Source organism: Petromyzon marinus, chromosome 3 (genome assembly GCF_048934315.1).
Source record: "Petromyzon marinus isolate PM22_M1 ecotype Great Lakes invasive population chromosome 3, UKy_Petmar_22M1.pri1.0, whole genome shotgun sequence".
Classification (NCBI taxonomy): Eukaryota; Metazoa; Chordata; class Hyperoartia; order Petromyzontiformes; family Petromyzontidae; genus Petromyzon; species Petromyzon marinus.
Genome location: NC_133669.1, coordinates 17,621,429 through 17,641,435, shown reverse-complemented (window position 1 = coordinate 17,641,435; position 20,007 = coordinate 17,621,429). Strand labels below are relative to the sequence as shown.

Genomic DNA, 20,007 nt, shown 5'->3' with positions numbered 1-20,007 from the left:
ACGACCGCGGTTGGCAGCAACGCGGTTGGCAATACTTAAGACTTTTTGAGAAATCGGGGGTTGGGGTAACAGCGGCCGTGGTCACACTCTTCAAAGGCGAACTAAGTTGCCTGTTCCTTCTCTAAACACATAAAATACTGTACACAATAAAATAATACAAATCAATAAATGTTAAAATAATTAAAAACAATAAAATGACGTGATTTAACCCTAATATTGAAGGTTTAAGTCCATGGTGATAATGATGACGTTGGTGAGGGATTGGGGGAGATGGATGTTCTAAGCGGTGTGATCTGTGCTCACACCTTTCTGGAGATGGCTGGGGGGGGGGTGACATTGTGTGGGATTGGAGGGGCGAGCCAGTTGGTTGGGTATGTGGACGCACACCCAGGATGATTGCTTGCGTGGCGTGGTAACTGGGTAACAGCTGGGGTGATTAATGGAATAATTAAGGAAGAGCCCCCTCCCCGCCCCGCCTATATAAAGGGGACTGAGCCAGAGATCGAAACAGCTCTTGGGGGATGGGTGAAATGGTTCCTTGGGCACGGCTGTGTAACTTTGCTATATTTAAACAGTTTTTTAGGACAACATTTACATTATTTTAAATGAATACCTGATGGATACCGAATCTGCTGTGGCCGCTCCAATGAGCTCTGAGTCTCTCTACCTACGTGACTTTACCGAAAGCACCAAACAGTATGGATTCCTGCAGTCACGAAAGCTTCAAATCAAGAGTGATTGCAAGGAGGCAACACAGATGCGGGTGATTTGAAATTGCAAGTGCCAGTCGCCGTGCTAAATAAACCGTGGATACACAAAAGTCCATACCGCGGTTAGCAAATTGGTATGCCTTTGGAAAACTGTGGATACATAAATACCGCGGATGCAAAGAAAACAGGGCCCGCGTGGAATTGCTGTATATCCTGCGGATGCATCTCGTCGCTATTTCCCTCCCCACCCACCATTCGTGCAGTTTCACGACGTGCATTTCCAGCATCCCATACACATCGTCCGCGATGTTGTGTTGATAATCTCGTGACCTTTCTTCGCTCGATTCGCCCTTAGACGATGTTTAATCATGACCACTAAGCGTACATTGAGTGGTGGTGATTATAGTGAGAAAAGGCAGAGAAAAGTGAGGTTGTTGCATACGCTTGCGAGAGGTGAGAGTGCTGCATCCGTGTGAATGATTCGACTTCGAGAACGGTTAAGAAATTGGAGGACAATATAAAAATACCCCCACCAACATCATGGTCACCATCAATTATCGTAAGAAAAAAAGCAGTTCCACTTATATTTCATTGTACGTCTTAGTATATTTAACTCAATTCACCTGCACAGTATTAAGTGTCTGATTTAATTTTTACGTGATACCAAGTGGGGAAAATCATATAGATTTTAGGGAGCGTGTGAAAATGTTTACATTTATACATACTTCTGATAAAGCACAGAAAATAAACATGACCCACATAGAGCTTATTCAAACTGAATAAATAACAAAATTCTTTCAGACGAAAGAATGGTCTTCCGTTGATATATTTGCAGGATACATTTGAACTTACCCTGAGAGACGTCTAAATGTCAGTGTCCCATTTTTGAATGAATAAAGTAATTTACCAACATCGTATGATATACAATGAACGTCAGGCCTATGGGCTCTCAGCAGCATTTACACAGGAGACTCGGCTCTATCTTTTTAAAATGCAGATTGAAAACGAATTTCTTTAGAACTGCTTTTTGTGTTTAGTTTGTTGTCCTTCCCCCGCACCTACGTACAATGCGAAATAAGTTCAATATAAGAATTGAGCGGTGGTGCAGCTCATGTCAAGAAAACCTTTGTATAAGTTTTACGTATAACAGGATGTCCTCTGTTTATATGGGAGATGCGTTCCAAAATAAGGGCACACAAAGCGAAACCGCACGAGACAGCGGCCTGCCGAGTAGCGCATACAAGAAACACACACAATGTTGTCCCACGTCCGACCACATCGTGAATTGTGTATAAATAAGTTCGCCACATTTACGTGAAATCGCACAAATCGAACCCGCATAAAGTGAGGGATATCTGTATGTAATATTGTTTTATTATATCTGCTGTAGCCGAGGCATGTTGCCGTCGGTAATTGGACTCTGTTGAGGGCGATCGTGAGCAATGCGGCATTGTACAACTGGCATCTTTGGCCTTCACTCCATCCACATCATCATTTCCAACACCTCTCATGAGTTACTCTCCACGACCCCATTAATATATAACCTGGTCATTTTCCAAAATCTACCTTCAGCTACACTTCACCAAACATAATTAGAACATGCCTTTTATTATACTAATTTACCCAGGAGAGGCTTCACTGAGTTTCATGACATTTTTTCAGGAGGATCCTTCCAAATCGCCACAGGAAGGGGAGATGATTTGTCCTCTGATCTCCTACCAGTGGGCATTAATACAAAAAACCCTGGTTTGCCCTGTGACCTCATTCCAGCGATCCTTCACTACTGCTTCGCAAAAAATGTGCATGAAAGGATTGCTCGTCCGACAGATGCCATGGAAAATCCTCCACCTTACAATTCTTGTATGGCATGGTGTGGCCTCATCCAGCAGTGGATTAATAAAACATGGGCTTACGTGTACATGCACAGTGCTGCCATCGATGCCCTGCGAAAGGAAGCCTGGCACACTCCTCTTCCACAACCGCAAGACCAAATGTATACATGGCTAGCCACATGCAAGACAAAGACCTCCCGTATAGCCTTAACAGACCTTTTGGGGAAAGTGCTGTTGGCGAGCACCTATGAAGTCCGGCACGGCACACGAGGGGGTGGGTGTCCACACTGGCGGAGCCAGTAGGGGGTGGGGTGGCACGTGCCGCCCCAATGATCCGATCGAAATCCCTCATTTCGATCGGTTTATTGGGGTTTATTAGTAATAAATCGGCATTTTGCGACCCTCAGTGCCACTGTGCAGCATATTATTGTGCCAGGGACTCTATGAGATGATAGTCTGAGTGCATAATTGGCAATAAGTAATGGCAAAGCGGTTATAAGTGACTCACAGAATTGTGCGCAGTTGCGTATGCAGTACACGAATTCCCTGAAGGCAATCACCTTCAGCGAGCGCGATGCCGATCACACAACGCGGTTCGAATTCGACCCTCGATCGATGGCTGCGCCATCGCTGCACACGCGTCAACTAAACGGCAAGGGATAAGTCCTTACTTACTAACAACTCCTATCATTTTTTTCTTTGCTGGAGGGGTTGCACCGCCTAGCTGAAAATCCTGGCTCCGCCATTGGGTGTGTCCAGCAACCCGCCTTGGGCCGCCTTTGTCCCCGAGTAGCGATGCTTACACACCGCACCAGGTACTCATTTGAAGCCGAGTCGACCTAGGGGAGGCCTAGAACCGGTTAAGATATTCGTCACTGATGTTGACTGTGAAGGGGAATCGAACTCGAGTTTCCAGGTTCATAGCACATCACATTAACTGCTACACTATCGAGATAAATATGCGTCCAACGGGGATTTTATAACTCCAATTGGCATGCTTATCCTGCAGACAGGTGTCTAAAATGTAGTGGGTTCATGGGCGGAATTGCGGTTTGTGCTGCATACATGATTGTCCACCTTGTCTCCTGCACCCCCACTTCCTCTCATTGGTGCAAACCGAAGTCCATCGCTAAAGTGAGGTAATTTCAGACTAGTATAAACCCTCGCTATGCGCGAGTTGTGAATCCGCCAGTTTTTGCATATTCGCGAGTTACTAAATGCATATCAATTCCCTATTCGCGACCCACCGGACTCCAGTATTCGCGAGTGGACGTCGTGCCAGACCACCGACACCGGGGAGGTGCGTGCAGAATTAAACATTTTACACTGCGAGGATTAGCCACGCTCCCTCGGCCGCCCACTTAGTCCTCCGTCTCGCAGCAATCCCGTTCTGAACTCGCTCTTTGTGCATTTTTTTTCTTTATACGTGCTTAGTCCACTCGTTAACACATTTTGGTATAAACGAGTCGACTGTCGGGTCCATTAAAAATAACGGGAAAACAATCCGGGAAAGTGTTGCGGCTAATGCTCCTCAGAGTGCTTAAATGATAACTGTGCAATGTTTTCAAACACCTGCATCTCCCCAGGAGTCATCCTCCGGAATTCAACACCTTCACCACCACCTCCATTTAAGTCAAATCATCATCAAAGGCAATTCAAATCATTGGTCTAGATAATGTATTATTTATTGTACTCATTGTTATTAAACATTTACTATTTCCCCCCCCCTATGTTCACTAGTACCACGGACATAAACCCGATTGTTCCCATTGGAAGGTGTTTGCATTCGCGAATTCTGCATTCACAAGAGTGCTTTCAAGAACGCAAAAGAGGGTTTAATGTACGAATGAGTATGATCTCCCTACTGTCGTTAAATCGTTTTAATTGTAAAAAAAAGAAAAAATAATGTATAGGCATGGATTCGATATTTTCCAACATGCATTTGTCTTTGGAAGTATTTAATTAACAGTTATGGAAGCTAATGGGAAGCAGTCAAGGCAAAATGCATTTGCCATAACCCTAAACGCAAAATGCATTTGGGTATTTGTAAATTCCTTCTTGATACGAGTTCTGTCTCCAAGTTTTGGGCAACGCTTTCACTAATTTGGCCTGTTTTGAAAATGATAATTCCCAAATTTCAACACAAGTTTGTACTAAAACTTCCTTAATATTGCATTATCTTTACAAGAGTTGACGTGCCACCCCCACCCCATTATAGAAGGACCAATGTACGGATAAACAGACAGCTGCTGCACAAATGCTTACACCTTAGTTGGAAGGAGTTAATAAACGGCTGAAGTGCCCACGCTTCCCATGAACATAATCATGTTCGTTACACGTATATGCGTGCACATGGGACCATTATGTCAAACTCAACTGTGAAGTTTTGGTCTTATTTGACAGCAGCAGTTTTATTCAATCACGTGTTCAAACGAGCAACTGGTTAATACTTGTTCATTTCTGTTCGTATTCCTGAGCCAATTCCACGTTCCTATGACGAAGCAATTCTATCCAGAGATAAGCCAATGTTGACTTCCCAGAATATCATAATTTATACCCTATGAAGGCAAGGTGGAATTAGTCAAACCCCAAATGAGATTTCAGGGCATTGTGGTGGTCTGCTGTGGTAGCACCGTGTGGTGAGGTGATGTGGTATGATGTGATAGCATTGTGGTACAGAATGGCGATGTATAGTTGCTGTGATGTCCCAGTGGTGCCATGGTATGCTGCGTTAGTACAGTTTGGTAACTGTGGTGTGGTACCACAAATATGGTGTGCGAGCACAGCCCGCAAACCGGGCTCCGCTACGAGTGGTAGAGAGGCACGATGCGGGACACGGGCGAGCGGCACACGGGGCAGCACACGGGGCGTGGCAGCACGCGGTAGCACGGCAAGCAGCAGCACACGTGGCCGCAGTCAAGGAGCACGCAGCCGCGCGGCGCGCTCAGGCACACCACGCACGGCAGCCGCCCGTCCCCTTCCGTCCCACCCGCCCCGTCTTCGGGGGCCAACCGGGCCACCTCGGCCTCCTGCTCGCGTCTCAGCTTGTCCCAGCGCCTCTCTTCCCGGGCTGTGGGAGGCGGCACCACAAGGAGGTAACGATGTGATATGAAACAACGGAAAACACTGGCATGGTGATGATGCATCCACTGTGCGTGTACGGTGCACTGTAAGTCACTCAAGTCAGCCTATATAGACATTAACCTGTGTATAGCCCTACCTCTAACCCGCTCCTCATACCCTTCATCAAAATTACCATTATATTAATCCCTTCTATCTAAACCCTGACTCGCCACGTCTCTCATTTTGCCAAAATTCATGGTAAATTAATAAATACCACAGTTAAATCCAAATGCCTCCAATTACACCCTGATCATGACAGGTATGTCCTATGCTAAACGAGGCAAGGCTTGGCCAGTTGGTGGATAGGCAGCCACTGAGAATCATTAAGAGCCATGTTGAAGAGTGGCGTTTGATGTCCATTAGTGGGCCCACGTCTTGTCGCCGGTAACACAAGTTTCTCATCGGAGTTTTTGCCACCATTGTTTGCTTGGACATTGTATGCCCTCTGCTGGATTCACTTTTCACTGGTCGCAAGTTTGTGGGTGAGAATTTGCTAATGCTCGAGTTTGCAAGAGGAAGCTAGACAGCAGGTTGGCATGTAATTATTGATTACATTAATCGGTATTCTCACATTAATGCATGGAATTGCTCATGCAAGAAGAGATGACTTACAATTCATGAAAATATCTGGAAACATTATGATTGTACTATTGGACCGAATGACAATCTAACAACAAGATGACAAATAACACTAGACAAGGAAACAATAAATTTGTGAATTAATTTAAAACTAAATGACAACTCATTGAGTATCAGTGAGAGGGTGATTCATTACATTCTTACGTGATAGCAGAGTGGTTCCTCACCACTCTCAATTAAAGAATCGAAATTCTGAATTATGTCAAAGACTGATCATTTCCATCCGGAATTATTAATACCATCGTTAACAAGTACTCTGACCACCACATCACCTGGAATGCGTCCAATCTCATCAGATTCTCATACAATGAGCACAGTTGAGCCGGGATAGTGATTTTAAGGTTGACCTCTAAGGCTTGCAGCCGTATCATTTTTCACGATCGTAGCATTGTAAAGTAGATGTCGTAGGGATAAGACTGTGCTCTATATTAGGAGTTTGCGTGTCGCTTTCCCCGTGGTTGCGTGGTAATTTCCACGTGATAAGCCACTTCGTTGAGCTAATTTGTGGCCAGGTCGCTTCTGAAAAAGAGCTATATAGCTCAGTGAGCCTTACCTGCTAAAATAAACAATAGTTTAGTTTCAGTGTGTTTAGTCACGTGGTAATGTAGCATTGTGGTTGTAAGGTTATGTATTGCCACAGTGCGGGCACTACCTCGGCGGTAGATCCTGCGCAGGACCCAGAGGGCGAGTGCCAGGGTGAGCAGCGTGCAGGTGACAGCCCCGAACCTCCACATGCCCATGCTCCAGCGACGCTGCTCCACCAGGGCCCGCAGGCCGCCCGCCGCCGCGCTCAGCAGGTAGGCGGCACCGTCCCGCGGGGGGCGCACCTCAGGGGCCCCATGCTCACCCAGCGCCACCTCCCCCACAGCCGTCAGAGTTGCTCCCACGCGCAGCAGGCGCTCAACCTGGCGCATGCGCGCACACGCACGCACAAACACGCGCACAAAGAAAACGATCCCCCGTATCGCCTTAACATACTTGTTGGGGCAAATCATGTTAGCGACCACCTATGAAGACCGCCACGGTACACGAGGGGGTGGGTGACCAGTACCATGCATGGCAACCTTTGTCTCCCTAATCGCTATGTTTACACACAGCACCAGGTACTCATTTGAGGCTTAGTCGACCTAGGGAAGGCCCAGGACCGTTTCAGATAACTGTCACTGGTGTTGGGCGTGAATAGGAATCAAACTCGGGTTGCTGGGTTCATAGCACAGCACGCTAACTGCTGGGTTACCCCACACAAACATGCACACATACAAGCACATTTGCATGCACTCACACAAGACAAACTAGACAAAAATGCTGTTACCTTTCAGCACACTGACGTCACAAAGAATGAACGTGACATTCTCTGCCCCTGGCCCTGCTTGGCCACAAGCTAGATTCGGATGTCTTGTGAGGGCAATGTATCATGGTTTGTTTCTGGGTAGGCTCGGCAAATAGCGAATGGAAAACAACCCTGAGATAGGCTCGGCAATGTGTAAATAAAATTAGTGTAAACAATAAATTAGAGACGGCGGTGATGACAATGCTTGTGGGATGAGATCGAGCGACCTGCAGCACCCCGCGGGGCCGCTCTCCGCTGAGCAGCCCAAGCAGCTCGCCCCACGTGCCCGTTGACGGCTGAAAGGACTCGGCCACGGGCTCCAGCGAGAGGCCGCTCGCCTCCTGGGGACTCCGCACACGCACGCTGGCCGCCCCTGGTCCCGTGCCCTCCAGGACAAATGGCACCATGTCTGTCCGCGTGTGGATCACATGCTCCGTGTTGTTCCTGCATTAGGGTGTGCATTGCGTGATGGAGGAGGACACAGATGGGAATAGCGATGCTTAATGAGAAAGAAAACTACGTATAAAGAGATATAAACTAGAAATGTGTCAATATTAAGGATGTAACGATTCACGTCTCAGGCAATTTTAATGTTCTTTTTATGATTCCGGGTCGCAATTTGATAAAAGAATCACGTATTTTTTGTTTCACTCCGACTGTCGTGCTTGCTGCAATGTATCGCGCTCTTCAAGTTCGATCCGTTGGTGTAAATGTAAAATTGCATTATTTGTAAATATATTAATATTACATTCATCAATCAACGGATGCCTCAGTGTTTTGGGGCCCCCTTAGTGCAGTTCGGGTCAGGTGCCTAGAGGGGCAGGGGGAGTTCTTCCACAATTCTTCACACGACGTCCTAGGGTCTACCGAAGTGTGGAGGGACCTGTGTCTCCTGGGACACGTGTGGGCTTTGATTTCAGATTTTTCTCCTTAAGTTTGATGTACTATCAACTGATGCGCAATTTGGTAGTTAGATACAACTCACTCTTGTATTGGTCCAGTCACTTGGTCATTTGCTTGGACATGTATGTTTGCCTCTCACATCTCATTCCTATCCATCATAGCACATGCCTTTGTTGTGTAGCGGGGTGGTGATTTTTTTTTTTACATGTCACCCCTACGTAATACAGATTTGATTAGAATTCGCATTAAATTCGAATATAAGCGTTACACACGTGCACCGAGTGTCATCGCATGTCACATGTGTTCAGCTGTACGACAATTAATTTGGATCTGCTGGCTCTATTATGTTGTTTCACCTTATTTGCTTATTGTGTGGGTTTGATCGATTTGGTGAATGTCAGATCTGGAAAACCATTCGATATACAGTAAAACCTTGGATTGCGAGTATAATTCGTTCCGGAAACGTGTTTTTAATCCAAAGCACTCATATATCAGTTGTGATCACGTGACGCTCGGCAGACAAAGCGTGTATACGTACTACTCGTATTGCAAGACCCTCGCTCGTTTATCAAATTAATATTTATTTAAAATGTTTGCTCGTCTTGCAAAACACTCGCAGGCCAAGTTACTCGCAATCCAAGGTTTTACTGTATTTTTGTTTAAACATCCGAAGGACTGCATTGCCCTTCATATGTCCTGATGAGACCTGCCGAGTGCATCAGAATAGTTACCAGTGGTGGGTGAGGCTGCTCCAGACGAGCTTCCGCTCCTTAAATTCCACCTGCTGCATGACGCCTATCACGTCGGGCCGCAGCTGGCTCTGTAGGTGCTCCTTAATGGGGCGCACCGTCCCTGTGGAGTGGAATGGGCAGCCCCGGGAAGCGATCCCCCACCCCACGTTTATTTATGTCGGCTGAATTGTGCATAAGTATCATCATCATCATGCATGAGACTCTAAACCTGCTAGCCTACAAGGTAACCAGGATGTATGTATGTTGAACGACTTTCGCATCGTACATAGCCAACCGTGCTAACCGGTGGTGCGAAGGATGTGGCAGTACAGCAAGTGGGTTTCTGACCTGTCTGGGCATGCATTTGAGAAGCATTCGCTTGCATGGGGTTGGGGGGTTTCTCTCGGACATTTATTTTCCTCTCGCATGCAAAATACCAATTCTGAAATGAATCAAACATCTTAAAGCATCAACTGCCTGCAAAAATCCTGAAACACATTGATACTGTGTTGGATTTACAAAACACTATAATAAAGGACCCACGACGATCTGTGCATTACTACAATTAAACAAAGCTCCAAGTTACCTGGCAAATGAACAGTTGAGGTAGTAACTAGCCACTAGGGGGCAATGGTAATCGCGATAATGTACAGGGTGTTTGAAAATGATGGACCCAATTTCAAAGCAGTATATTTCACGATGGCAGCATGTTACAATTACACAAAAAGTCACAAAGGGTTTAATGAGTTATCAAGTTTTACTAACCATTTTATAAACGCTCTATGTGCCCTCCACCTGCTGTATGGACAACATCGAGACGATAGTTTAATTCGTCCCAAACGCCTCTCAAAGTGAAGTCTTCTTCCACTGAAGTCACCGCTGCCGTGATTCTGTTTTTGAGGTCATTCAGCTTAGTCACTAATGATGGCACAAAAACACCATGGTCTTTTGTGCCACCATGCTCTTTGACATTGGCGGATCAATGCCAAAACGACGTTGAAACGCACGCTGCACCGCAATAATGGATTCAGTCTTGCTGAACTGCAGAACGCAAAACGCCCCTTGTGTTGCGGGGTCGCCATCTTGCGAATGACTGAGGCTAGGGGCTGTTTGTGCGCTGAGAGAGGCATCGAGCGGTAATCATTTGAAACTCTATGCCCCGCCCTTTCAAGTGGTAAGAGTTTCATTAATGGGCGGTTCGTGGTTGCAGAGATATAGCTATTTCAAATCGAGTCCAAATTTTTTGAACACCCTGTGTTGTGCATTAATGTTGACAAACCCATAGTTCAACAACACATAACTACTTCTAAGCACAATCCTGACTATATATCTATGAAGGGGATTGTGGGTTTGCATCCTGGATGGGTAGGGGTGTGTGGTGATGTGTGTGCATGAACCGTCATGGGAAACAATACTGCAGTGATTCGCACACTTAGCTATGAACCCAGTCATCAAAACCTATATTGGGCCTTCTCTAAGTCGACTCAACTTCATATTAGCATCAGGTAAAGCATGTGAACATCGGCACTATGGAGACAAATGTGGCTGGGCATGATGCTGACCACACCTACTTGTAAGCTGTGCTGGCCTTAACATGGATTGACACAGCAATTGCCCCAACAGCCTATACGACTGCAGAGGGGATCTCTGTCATGTGTTTGCACAATTGTACCTTCCAACACCACATATGGTAAGTAGCCCCCAGGTGCATCCTTCAGCCTGCCTATGAGACCATCGTCCAGGGGGATCTGTGAAGTTTCCTGTGAATGACACGAAGAACACCAGAGACTTTCAGTCATGATGAAATTACAACTGAAATTACCCCTCGACAACAAATGATTCTGTGAAATGAAACGCACCTATAGCCTTGGCACTCTGAAAGCAGGGTTGTTGGCTCATGCAAGCAATCAAGTGCATGAGAGCAAAACAGCAACCCGTAGAGGGCAGTGCAGAAGGCAAATTGTGCTTGACTCTTTGCATGGGAGGCTTTACCACTCTGGAATCCATATAAAGGAATTGTTTAAATAGTGGTAAAATTACAAAAGGATAAAATCCCATGGCAATTTTTTTTGGCACATAAATTGATAAGCAGCACATCATGGATGGCAGGAATGTGACTATTTTTTCTGTCAATGACTGACTAATGGAAGCAATAATCAAAAAATATTTCAACAGTTAATCGTTGCAGTTTTATGGTGAAGCATTCCAGGCAGGGACATTCCTAGAAAAAAATGCTGAAGATTTAACTCTAATAAACCTTCATTAAAATGAAGTGTTTGTTTTTGTAACATGTGTAGCTATGTGGGGTCGTCTTAGTAAATTTCTGAACGCGAATGAGGTCACTTAAGTTAATCTCGATGAGCTAAAGAAGTCAATGTGATATATCATTACGACAGCGGATGTATGTGACCTTGCCATACCTATATGAGAGTGAATAGGCCAAGTTAAGTCTCTCTGCTCAGAGCACAATGAGGTGGTGCCCATTTACATTTGCAGCTTTGAGCCAGTGGGGTAAATTCCACATTCTTTGGATGGTGGTCATTAATACGTAGCAGAGCTAGATATAGAAACTTCCCAGAGGGGGGGGGGCAATCCTGAAATTTCAACATTTTAAATAGGGCCCCACATAAACGAAACATTTAAAAAAAAATTCCTTGGTAAAGATCAATATAGCAAATTTCAGGGTCTCAAGGATAATTGAACCTTATGGCGGGACCCCGGGATCCTGAATAAACGGAAGGAATTCAAAATCGTAGTTAATTAATTATTTTTGGCGACTCTGTCCCACCGCACACATAAACGCCGCGACCCACCTGGCGCGGATCTATCTGTTGTCATGTCGTTCAAGCGCAGCGAGGACGAATACGCAGAAGAAACAAAACTTGGAAAGTTTGATTAGAGCTCGTCGAGTGGAATAGTTTTCCATTTCGTTCGCCTCCAACAGACATTAAATTACGTCGCAACGCAGTTTATGCGAGAGCCGGGGGCTTATGGGACCCCGCGGTCCCACTATAAGGTTAAATTGCCGCCATGCCCCCCCCCCACTCCCGAGATCCGCCACTGATGTATTGGATGGGATTAAAATGTGATTTCAAATCTTTCTATATATTTTTTATTGTGGGCCAATTACTAAAATGTATTAATATTTAATAAAACTCTGAGAGTGTGCAGCAAATGGTAATTCTCTTCCCAAGGGCAGCTGTATCAATCTCCCTCCAATCCCATCCCACTCTCTCTCTCTCTTTATCTCATAACATCACACCCCATGCTAGAGTTCTTGAACCATAAGAGAAGAGTATTTGAAATGATTTATCTTTCCCTTCCTCAACACCACCACCGCATAGAGATCGACATCATTCCCAGAACAACATTTGTAAATGACGAACTGTAAATGTAGATGTTTTGTTATAGTTCGTTGCCTCAGAGCCAGCAGACCTGCAGCTTGCTCAGAGCTGCACTCTTCCTGCGAGCGACGCTCCAGGAGATGAAGCTCACGGCCACACCAACGCCCAGCAACACCAGCTCCCGCGTACTGGGCCCATCCGGCCCCAACATCCCTCCCAGCAGCGTTGTCATCTTTTCTTTTCGCACGCAGCAAAAGTGAACACAATTACATCATTGCTCCTAACATCAACCACGAGTACCACACGGTAATCACTGAACACCTATTACACTAAGGGGCCGTCCATAAATGACGTCACGCACCTGGGGTGGGGGGGCGGGGTCAGACATTTGTGACGATGTGTGACGGGGGGGTTTGAGAAATGTGACGTCACATCAAAATGCGCAACTTTAAATATAGACAACACGTTCTACTTAATTAAATAGACTTTTTTAAATAAATGTTTTCTCCTACATCAGAGTGCAGCGCCATATTAAATACGCACTGCAATGACAATAGTTTAAAGCGATTTGAAGCATGTTTTATTATATTGGGGGGGGGAGGGGGTCAAAGCTTTGTGACGTCATATTTGAGGGGGGTCTGACTTTTTGTGACGCCGTGTGATGAAGGGGGGGGTCCAAAATCGTCCAAAACCGCGTGACGTCATTTATGGACGGCCCCTAACCTCAACCACAATATAACACCAACCGCACAGCGAATGCACGAACCTCAACCACAATATCACATTAACCATACTAATTACACACTCACCGGAAATAAACTATCACTCCCAACCTGTCTCTCTTAATTACTACACACCTCCACTTCCAATCAACTAGAACACCAACCACCCAATAACCACTTCAACAACCACAAGCTACCACGTCAACCCAATTAACCAGAGCACCGATAGCCACACGAACCATGTAAACCACATTCGTATCTACACCAGCAACGACACCACCACACCAACTAAATACCACTAAATGAACCACACTACTGCTACTACACCATCTATTACTCCACGATATAACCTTTATGAAATCACGCAGCAATAATACACACCTATAATACACACCTATAATACACACCTATAATACACACCAATAATACAAACCTATAATAGACACCTATAATAGAAACCAATAATACACACCTATAATACACCCCAATAACACACACCTATAATACACACCAATAATACACACCTATAATACACACCTATAATAGACACCTATAATACACACCAATAATACACACCTAAAATACACACCTAAAACACACACCTATAATACACACAGCAATAATACAGCAAAAATACACAGCAATAATACACACAGCAATAATACACACAGCAATAATACACACAGCAATAATACACACCAATAATACACACCTATAACACACACCAATAACACACACCTATAACACACACCAATAACACACACCAATAATACACACCTATAACACACACCAATAACACACACCTATAACACACACCAATAACACACACCTATAATACACACCAATAACACACACCTATATCACACACCTATAATACACACCTATAATACACACCAATAACACACACCTATAATACACACCAATAACACACACCTATAATACACACCTATAATACACACCTAAAATACACACCTAAAATACACACCTATAATACACACAGCAATAATACACACGGCAATAATACACACGGCAATAATACACACGGCAATAATACACACGGCAATAATACACACCAATAATACACACCTATAATACACACCTATAATACACACCAATAATACACACCTATAACACACACCAATAACACACACCAATAACACACACCTATAATACACACCAATATTACACACCTATAATACACACCTATAATACACACCTATAAAACACACCAATAATACACACCAATAATACACACCAATAATACACACCAATAATACATACCAATAATACACACCTATAACACACACCTATAATACGCACCAATAATACGCACCAATAACACGCACCTATAACACACACCAATAACACACACCAATAATACACTCCAATAATACACACCTATAACACACACCTATAACACACACCTATAATACACACCAATAATACACACCAATAACACACACCAATAACACACACCTATAATACACCCCAATAACACACACCTATAACACACACCTATAACACACCAATAATACACACCAATAATACACTCCAATAACACACACCAATAACACACACCTATAACACACACCTATAACACACACCTATAACACACACCTATAACACACCAATAACACACACCTATAACACACACCAATAACACACCAATAACACACACCAATAACACACACCTATAACACACACCTATAACACACACCTATAACACACACCAATAACACACACCTATAACACACACCAATAACACACCAATAACACACACCAATAACACACCCCTATAACACACACCTATAACACACACCTATAACACACCCCTTACGTCCCTAACCACCGCATCAACCACCATGCTGGCCACTGCACGAACACAAACTATCACATTGATCCAACTTTACCGAATCATTTGTGCGTGTCACGCTGCGCTTACCTGACCTTAATTGTCTATGCTGGTCAGTGCGGGTTTGTTGATGGTTAGAAGCTTAGATGCAAGAGCTGACAAGGTAACATTCCAGGCTCAAAACCTGCTTAGCTTCTGATATCTGATGAGGCAGGGTGCATTCCAGGTGATTTGATCATAGGCGCCATACAACTACATCACCAAACACGACTTACCCTCCACACAATCTACAGTACAACCACAATCACGCTGCGGTAACTAATGGGCCCCAACTCTGTAGTTCACCCACAATAACCACCACACAAAGTACGGTGTAACCACTGGACCAACATATCAACCATATACAAGGCAAGCTCATACACCTTGTCAACCACAATTCAGACACTTATTGGTAACCCCGTGCACTTACAAATCTCAACATTCATCCAACACAAAGGCCCATCATGAAACGGCTGCACGCCGTATGGACCTGAAAACTCACATTTCCCTGTACAAGAATAGGGGGTAACCTAACGCGTGGTTTGACAGGTATGCAAGCTACAGTACAACACCTACCCAGCATATATATAGTACAACAACAGCCGCAACCACGTACTGCTGAAGTATAAAACACACTCACCACCACAATTATTACACATACACTATCAAGCACGTCTCCAAGAACCGACAAAACCTCTATTCATAATACAGGCTGTTTGGGTTCGATCCAACCCAACAAAAAAACTCTGTATTATGTATGGATATTGGTCGCGAAAGCCTACGTGTTAAAACCACTACTCTTAATAACCACGCTCACCATGCTATTATTCAACCACTCGAATCACGTACGATATGTCAGCGTGTTTTACATATTTGTAGGCGGACTATAATACACTCGAACACAACCAAACTAAAGTGTACAAGCACATTAGCCTGGCGAAGCTTCGCACGATCAACAGCGCACAGCCAAAAGACAGCGAACAACTTCCCCCCTGCGACTGCACATGCCGAGCCGGCGGCATGAAACGTTTATCCCTCTCACGCGTGAACGAGAGAGATGAACGCGAGAGAGATGAACACGAGAGAAATGAACGTGAGAGAGATGAGCGAGAGAGATGAGCGAGAGAGATGAACACGAGAGAGATGAACACGAGAGAGATGAACACGAGAGAGATGAGAGCGATGAACGAGAGATGAACGAGAGAGATGAACGCGCGAGAGAGAGATGAACACGAGAGAGATGAACACGAGAGAGAGATGAACACGAGAGAGATGAACACGAGAGAGAGAGAGAGATGAACACGAGAGAGAGAGATGAACACGAGAGAGAGAGATGAACACGAGAGAGATGAACGAGAGAGAGAGATGAACACGAGAGAGAGATGAACGAGAGAGAGATGAACACGAGAGAGATGAACACGAGAGAGATGAACGAGAGAGAGAGATGAACGAGAGAGAAATGAACACGAGAGAGAGATGAACGAGAGAGAGATGAACGAGAGAGAGATGAACACGAGAGAGAGAGATGAACACGAGAGAGAGAGATGAACACGAGAGAGAGAGATGAACACGAGAGAGAGAGATGAACACGAGAGAGAGATGAACACGAGAGAGAGATGAACACGAGAGAGAGATGAACACGAGAGAGAGATGAACACGAGAGAGAGATGAACACGAGAGAGATGAAGTGTTTCCAACCAAGCTCACCTGCACCGCGTCTGACACCGCCGGGCGACCGTGGCTCGATGCTGACCCCGCCGAGGCCCCGCGTTTCACTCCGAACGAGTCCCGGGTAGAGGGCCGAGGTGGTCGCTCTTCCGCCCGCAACGCCGCGCAAACCCCGGCGGTGGAGCGCAGGAGAGTCCGAGGATGAGGCCCGCACCCGGGGGGAAGAAGAGACGGGAGAGAGATGACTTTCAACTTGGTTACAAATTAAAGGTGAATTAAAAAAAAATGTACGCGCGCTCTAGCTTTAGGGCAGGGTTTGCCGCGGGTAGATTTGATGGCTTTTTTTTAAATATATATGATTTGTCTTGGAAGGAAATCGAGAGATTAACTTCGGTGGGCGACTCGACGGGGTGAGGGAGGCCGAGACTCACCCAGAGGGGGCGCTGATCGCGCGCGCGGTTTAAAGTTTAAAGTTTAAACCCCCTAAGTTTAAAGTTTAAACCCCCTAAGTTTAAAGTTTAAACCCCCTACGTTTAAAGTTTAAACCCCCTAAGTTTAAAGTTTAAACCCCCTAAGTTTAAAGTTTAAACCCCCCTGAGTTTAAAGTTTAAACCCCCCTGAGTTTAAAGTTTAACCCCCCCGCGTTTAAAGTTTAAACCCCCTAAGTTTAAAGTTTAAACCCCCTAAGTTTAAAGTTTAAACCCCCTAAGTTTAAAGTTTAAACCCCCCTGAGTTTAAAGTTTAAATCCCCCTGAGTTTAAAGTTTAACCCCCCCGCGTTTAAAGTTTAAACCCCCTAAGTTTAAAGTTTAAACCTCCTAAGTTTAAAGTTTAAACCCCCTAAGTTTAAAGTTTAAACCCCCCTAAGTTTAAAGTTTAAACCCCCTAAGTTTAAAGTTTAAACCCCCCTAAGTTTAAAGTTTAAACCCCCTAAGTTTAAACCCCCTAAGTTTAAAGTTTAAACCCCCTAAGTTTAAAGTTTAAACCCCCCTGAGTTTAAAGTTTAAACCCCCCTGAGTTTAAAGTTTAACCCCCCCGCGTTTAAAGTTTAAACCCCCTAAGTTTAAAGTTTAAACCCCCTAAGTTTAAAGTTTAAACCCCCTAAGTTTAAAGTTTAAACCCCCTAAGTTTAAAGTTTAAACCCCCTAAGTTTAAAGTTTAAACCCCCTAAGTTTAAAGTTTAAACCCCCTAAGTTTAAAGTTTAAACCCCCCTAAGTTTAAAGTTTAAACCCCCTAAGTTTAAAGTTTAAACCCCCCTAAGTTTAAAGTTTAAACCCCCTACGTTTAAAGTTTAAACCCCCTAAGTTTAAAGTTTAAACCCCCTAAGTTTAAAGTTTAAACCCCCCTGAGTTTAAAGTTTAAACCCCCCTGAGTTTAAAGTTTAACCCCCCCGCGTTTAAAGTTTAAACCCCCTAAGTTTAAAGTTTAAACCCCCTAAGTTTAAAGTTTAAACCCCCTAAGTTTAAAGTTTAAACCCCCTAAGTTTAAAGTTTAAACCCCCCTGAGTTTAAAGTTTAAACCCCCCTGAGTTTAAAGTTTAACCCCCCCGCGTTTAAAGTTTAAACCCCCTAAGTTTAAAGTTTAAACCCCCTAAGTTTAAAGTTTAAACCCCCTAAGTTTAAAGTTTAAACCCCCCTAAGTTTAAAGTTTAAACCCCCTAAGTTTAAAGTTTAAACCCCCCTAAGTTTAAAGTTTAAACCCCCTAAGTTTAAAGTTTAAACCCCCTAAGTTTAAAGTTTAAACCCCCTAAGTTTAAAGTTTAAACCCCCCTGAGTTTAAAGTTTAAACCCCCCTGAGTTTAAAGTTTAACCCCCCCGCGTTTAAAGTTTAAACCCCCTAAGTTTAAAGTTTAAACCCCCTAAGTTTAAAGTTTAAACCCCCTAAGTTTAAAGTTTAAACCCCCTAAGTTTAAAGTTTAAACCCCCTAAGTTTAAAGTTTAAACCCCCTAAGTTTAAAGTTTAAACCCCCTAAGTTTAAAGTTTAAACCCCCTAAGTTTAAAGTTTAAACCCCCTAAGTTTAAAGTTTAAACCCCCTAAGTTTAAAGTTTAAACCCCCTAAGTTTAAAGTTTAAACCCCCTAAGTTTAAAGTTTAAACCCCCCTGAGTTTAAAGTTTAACCCCCCCGCGTTTAAAGTTTAAACCCCCTAAGTTTAAAGTTTAAACCCCCTAAGTTTAAAGTTTAAACCCCCTAAGTTTAAAGTTTAAACCCCCTAAGTTTAAAGTTTAAACCCCCTAAGTTTAAAGTTTAAACCCCCTAAGTTTAAAGTTTAAACCCCCTAAGTTTAAAGTTTAAACCCCCTAAGTTTAAAGTTTAAACCCCCTAAGTTTAAAGTTTAAACCTCCTAAGTTTAAAGTTTAAACCCCCTAAGTTTAAAGTTTAAACCCCTAAGTTTAAAGTTTAAACCCCCTAAGTTTAAAGTTTAAACCCCCTAAGTTTAAAGTTTAAACCCCCTAAGTTTAAAGTTTAAACCCCCTAAGTTTAAAGTTTAAACCCCCCTGAGTTTAAAGTTTAAACCCCCTAAGTTTAAAGTTTAAACCCCCTAAGTTTAAAGTTTAAACCCCCTAAGTTTAAAGTTTAAACCCCCTAAGTTTAAAGTTTAAACCCCCTAAGTTTAAAGTTTAAACCCCCTAAGTTTAAAGTTTAAACCCCCTAAGTTTAAAGTTTAAACCCCCTAAGTTTAAAGTTTAAACCCCCTAAGTTTAAAGTTTAAACCCCCTAAGTTTAAAGTTTAAACCCCCTAAGTTTAAAGTTTAAACCCCCCTGAGTTTAAAGTTTAACCCCCCCGCGTTTAAAGTTTAAACCCCCTAAGTTTAAAGTTTAAACCCCCTAAGTTTAAAGTTTAAACCCCCTAAGTTTAAAGTTTAAACCCCCTAAGTTTAAAGTTTAAACCCCCTAAGTTTAAAGTTTAAACCCCCTAAGTTTAAAGTTTAAACCCCCTAAGTTTAAAGTTTAAACCCCCTAAGTTTAAAGTTTAAACCCCCTAAGTTTAAAGTTTAAACCTCCTAAGTTTAAAGTTTAAACCCCCTAAGTTTAAAGTTTAAACCCCTAAGTTTAAAGTTTAAACCCCCTAAGTTTAAAGTTTAAACCCCCTAAGTTTAAAGTTTAAACCCCC

At 43.7% G+C, this 20,007-nt stretch overlaps 1 protein-coding gene across 3 annotated transcripts; it reads right to left on the bottom strand.

Moving 5' to 3' along the window:
* Positions 1–2,064: 2,064 nt before the first annotated feature.
* Positions 2,065–17,342, bottom strand: LOC116955868 (mitochondrial ubiquitin ligase activator of nfkb 1-A-like). 3 transcript variants are annotated; one of them, XM_032977195.2, is made up of 7 exons: positions 16,933–17,342; positions 12,704–12,849; positions 10,941–11,028; positions 9,269–9,389; positions 7,862–8,078; positions 6,957–7,209; positions 2,065–5,612 (listed from the first exon to the last, which is right to left on the bottom strand). In XM_032977195.2, exons 2-7 carry the CDS (start codon positions 12,842–12,844, stop codon positions 5,347–5,349), a joined length of 1,086 nt encoding a protein of 361 aa, XP_032833086.1. In that variant the 5' UTR covers positions 12,845–12,849; positions 16,933–17,342; the 3' UTR covers positions 2,065–5,346. The 3 variants fall into 3 exon arrangements, with proteins under 3 accessions (XP_032833086.1, XP_032833094.1, XP_075908074.1); XM_032977203.2 differs by having other exon boundaries at positions 12,704–12,844; XM_076051959.1 differs by lacking the exon at positions 16,933–17,342 and adding an exon at positions 15,277–16,329.
* Positions 17,343–20,007: the final 2,665 nt, after the last annotated feature.

Coding starts and splice junctions, on each gene's coding strand:
- LOC116955868 (XM_032977195.2), bottom strand. CDS start 12,844: ATGACAACGCTGCTGGGAGGGATGTTGGGGCCGGATGGGCCCAGTACG. Junction 9,390..10,940: donor ACCATATGTGGTGTTGGAAG/GTACAATTGTGC, acceptor TCCACTCCACAG/GGACGGTGCGCCCCATTAAG. Junction 7,210..7,861: donor GGCCCCGCGGGGTGCTGCAG/GTCGCTCGATCT, acceptor CGCATGCGCCAG/GTTGAGCGCCTGCTGCGCGT.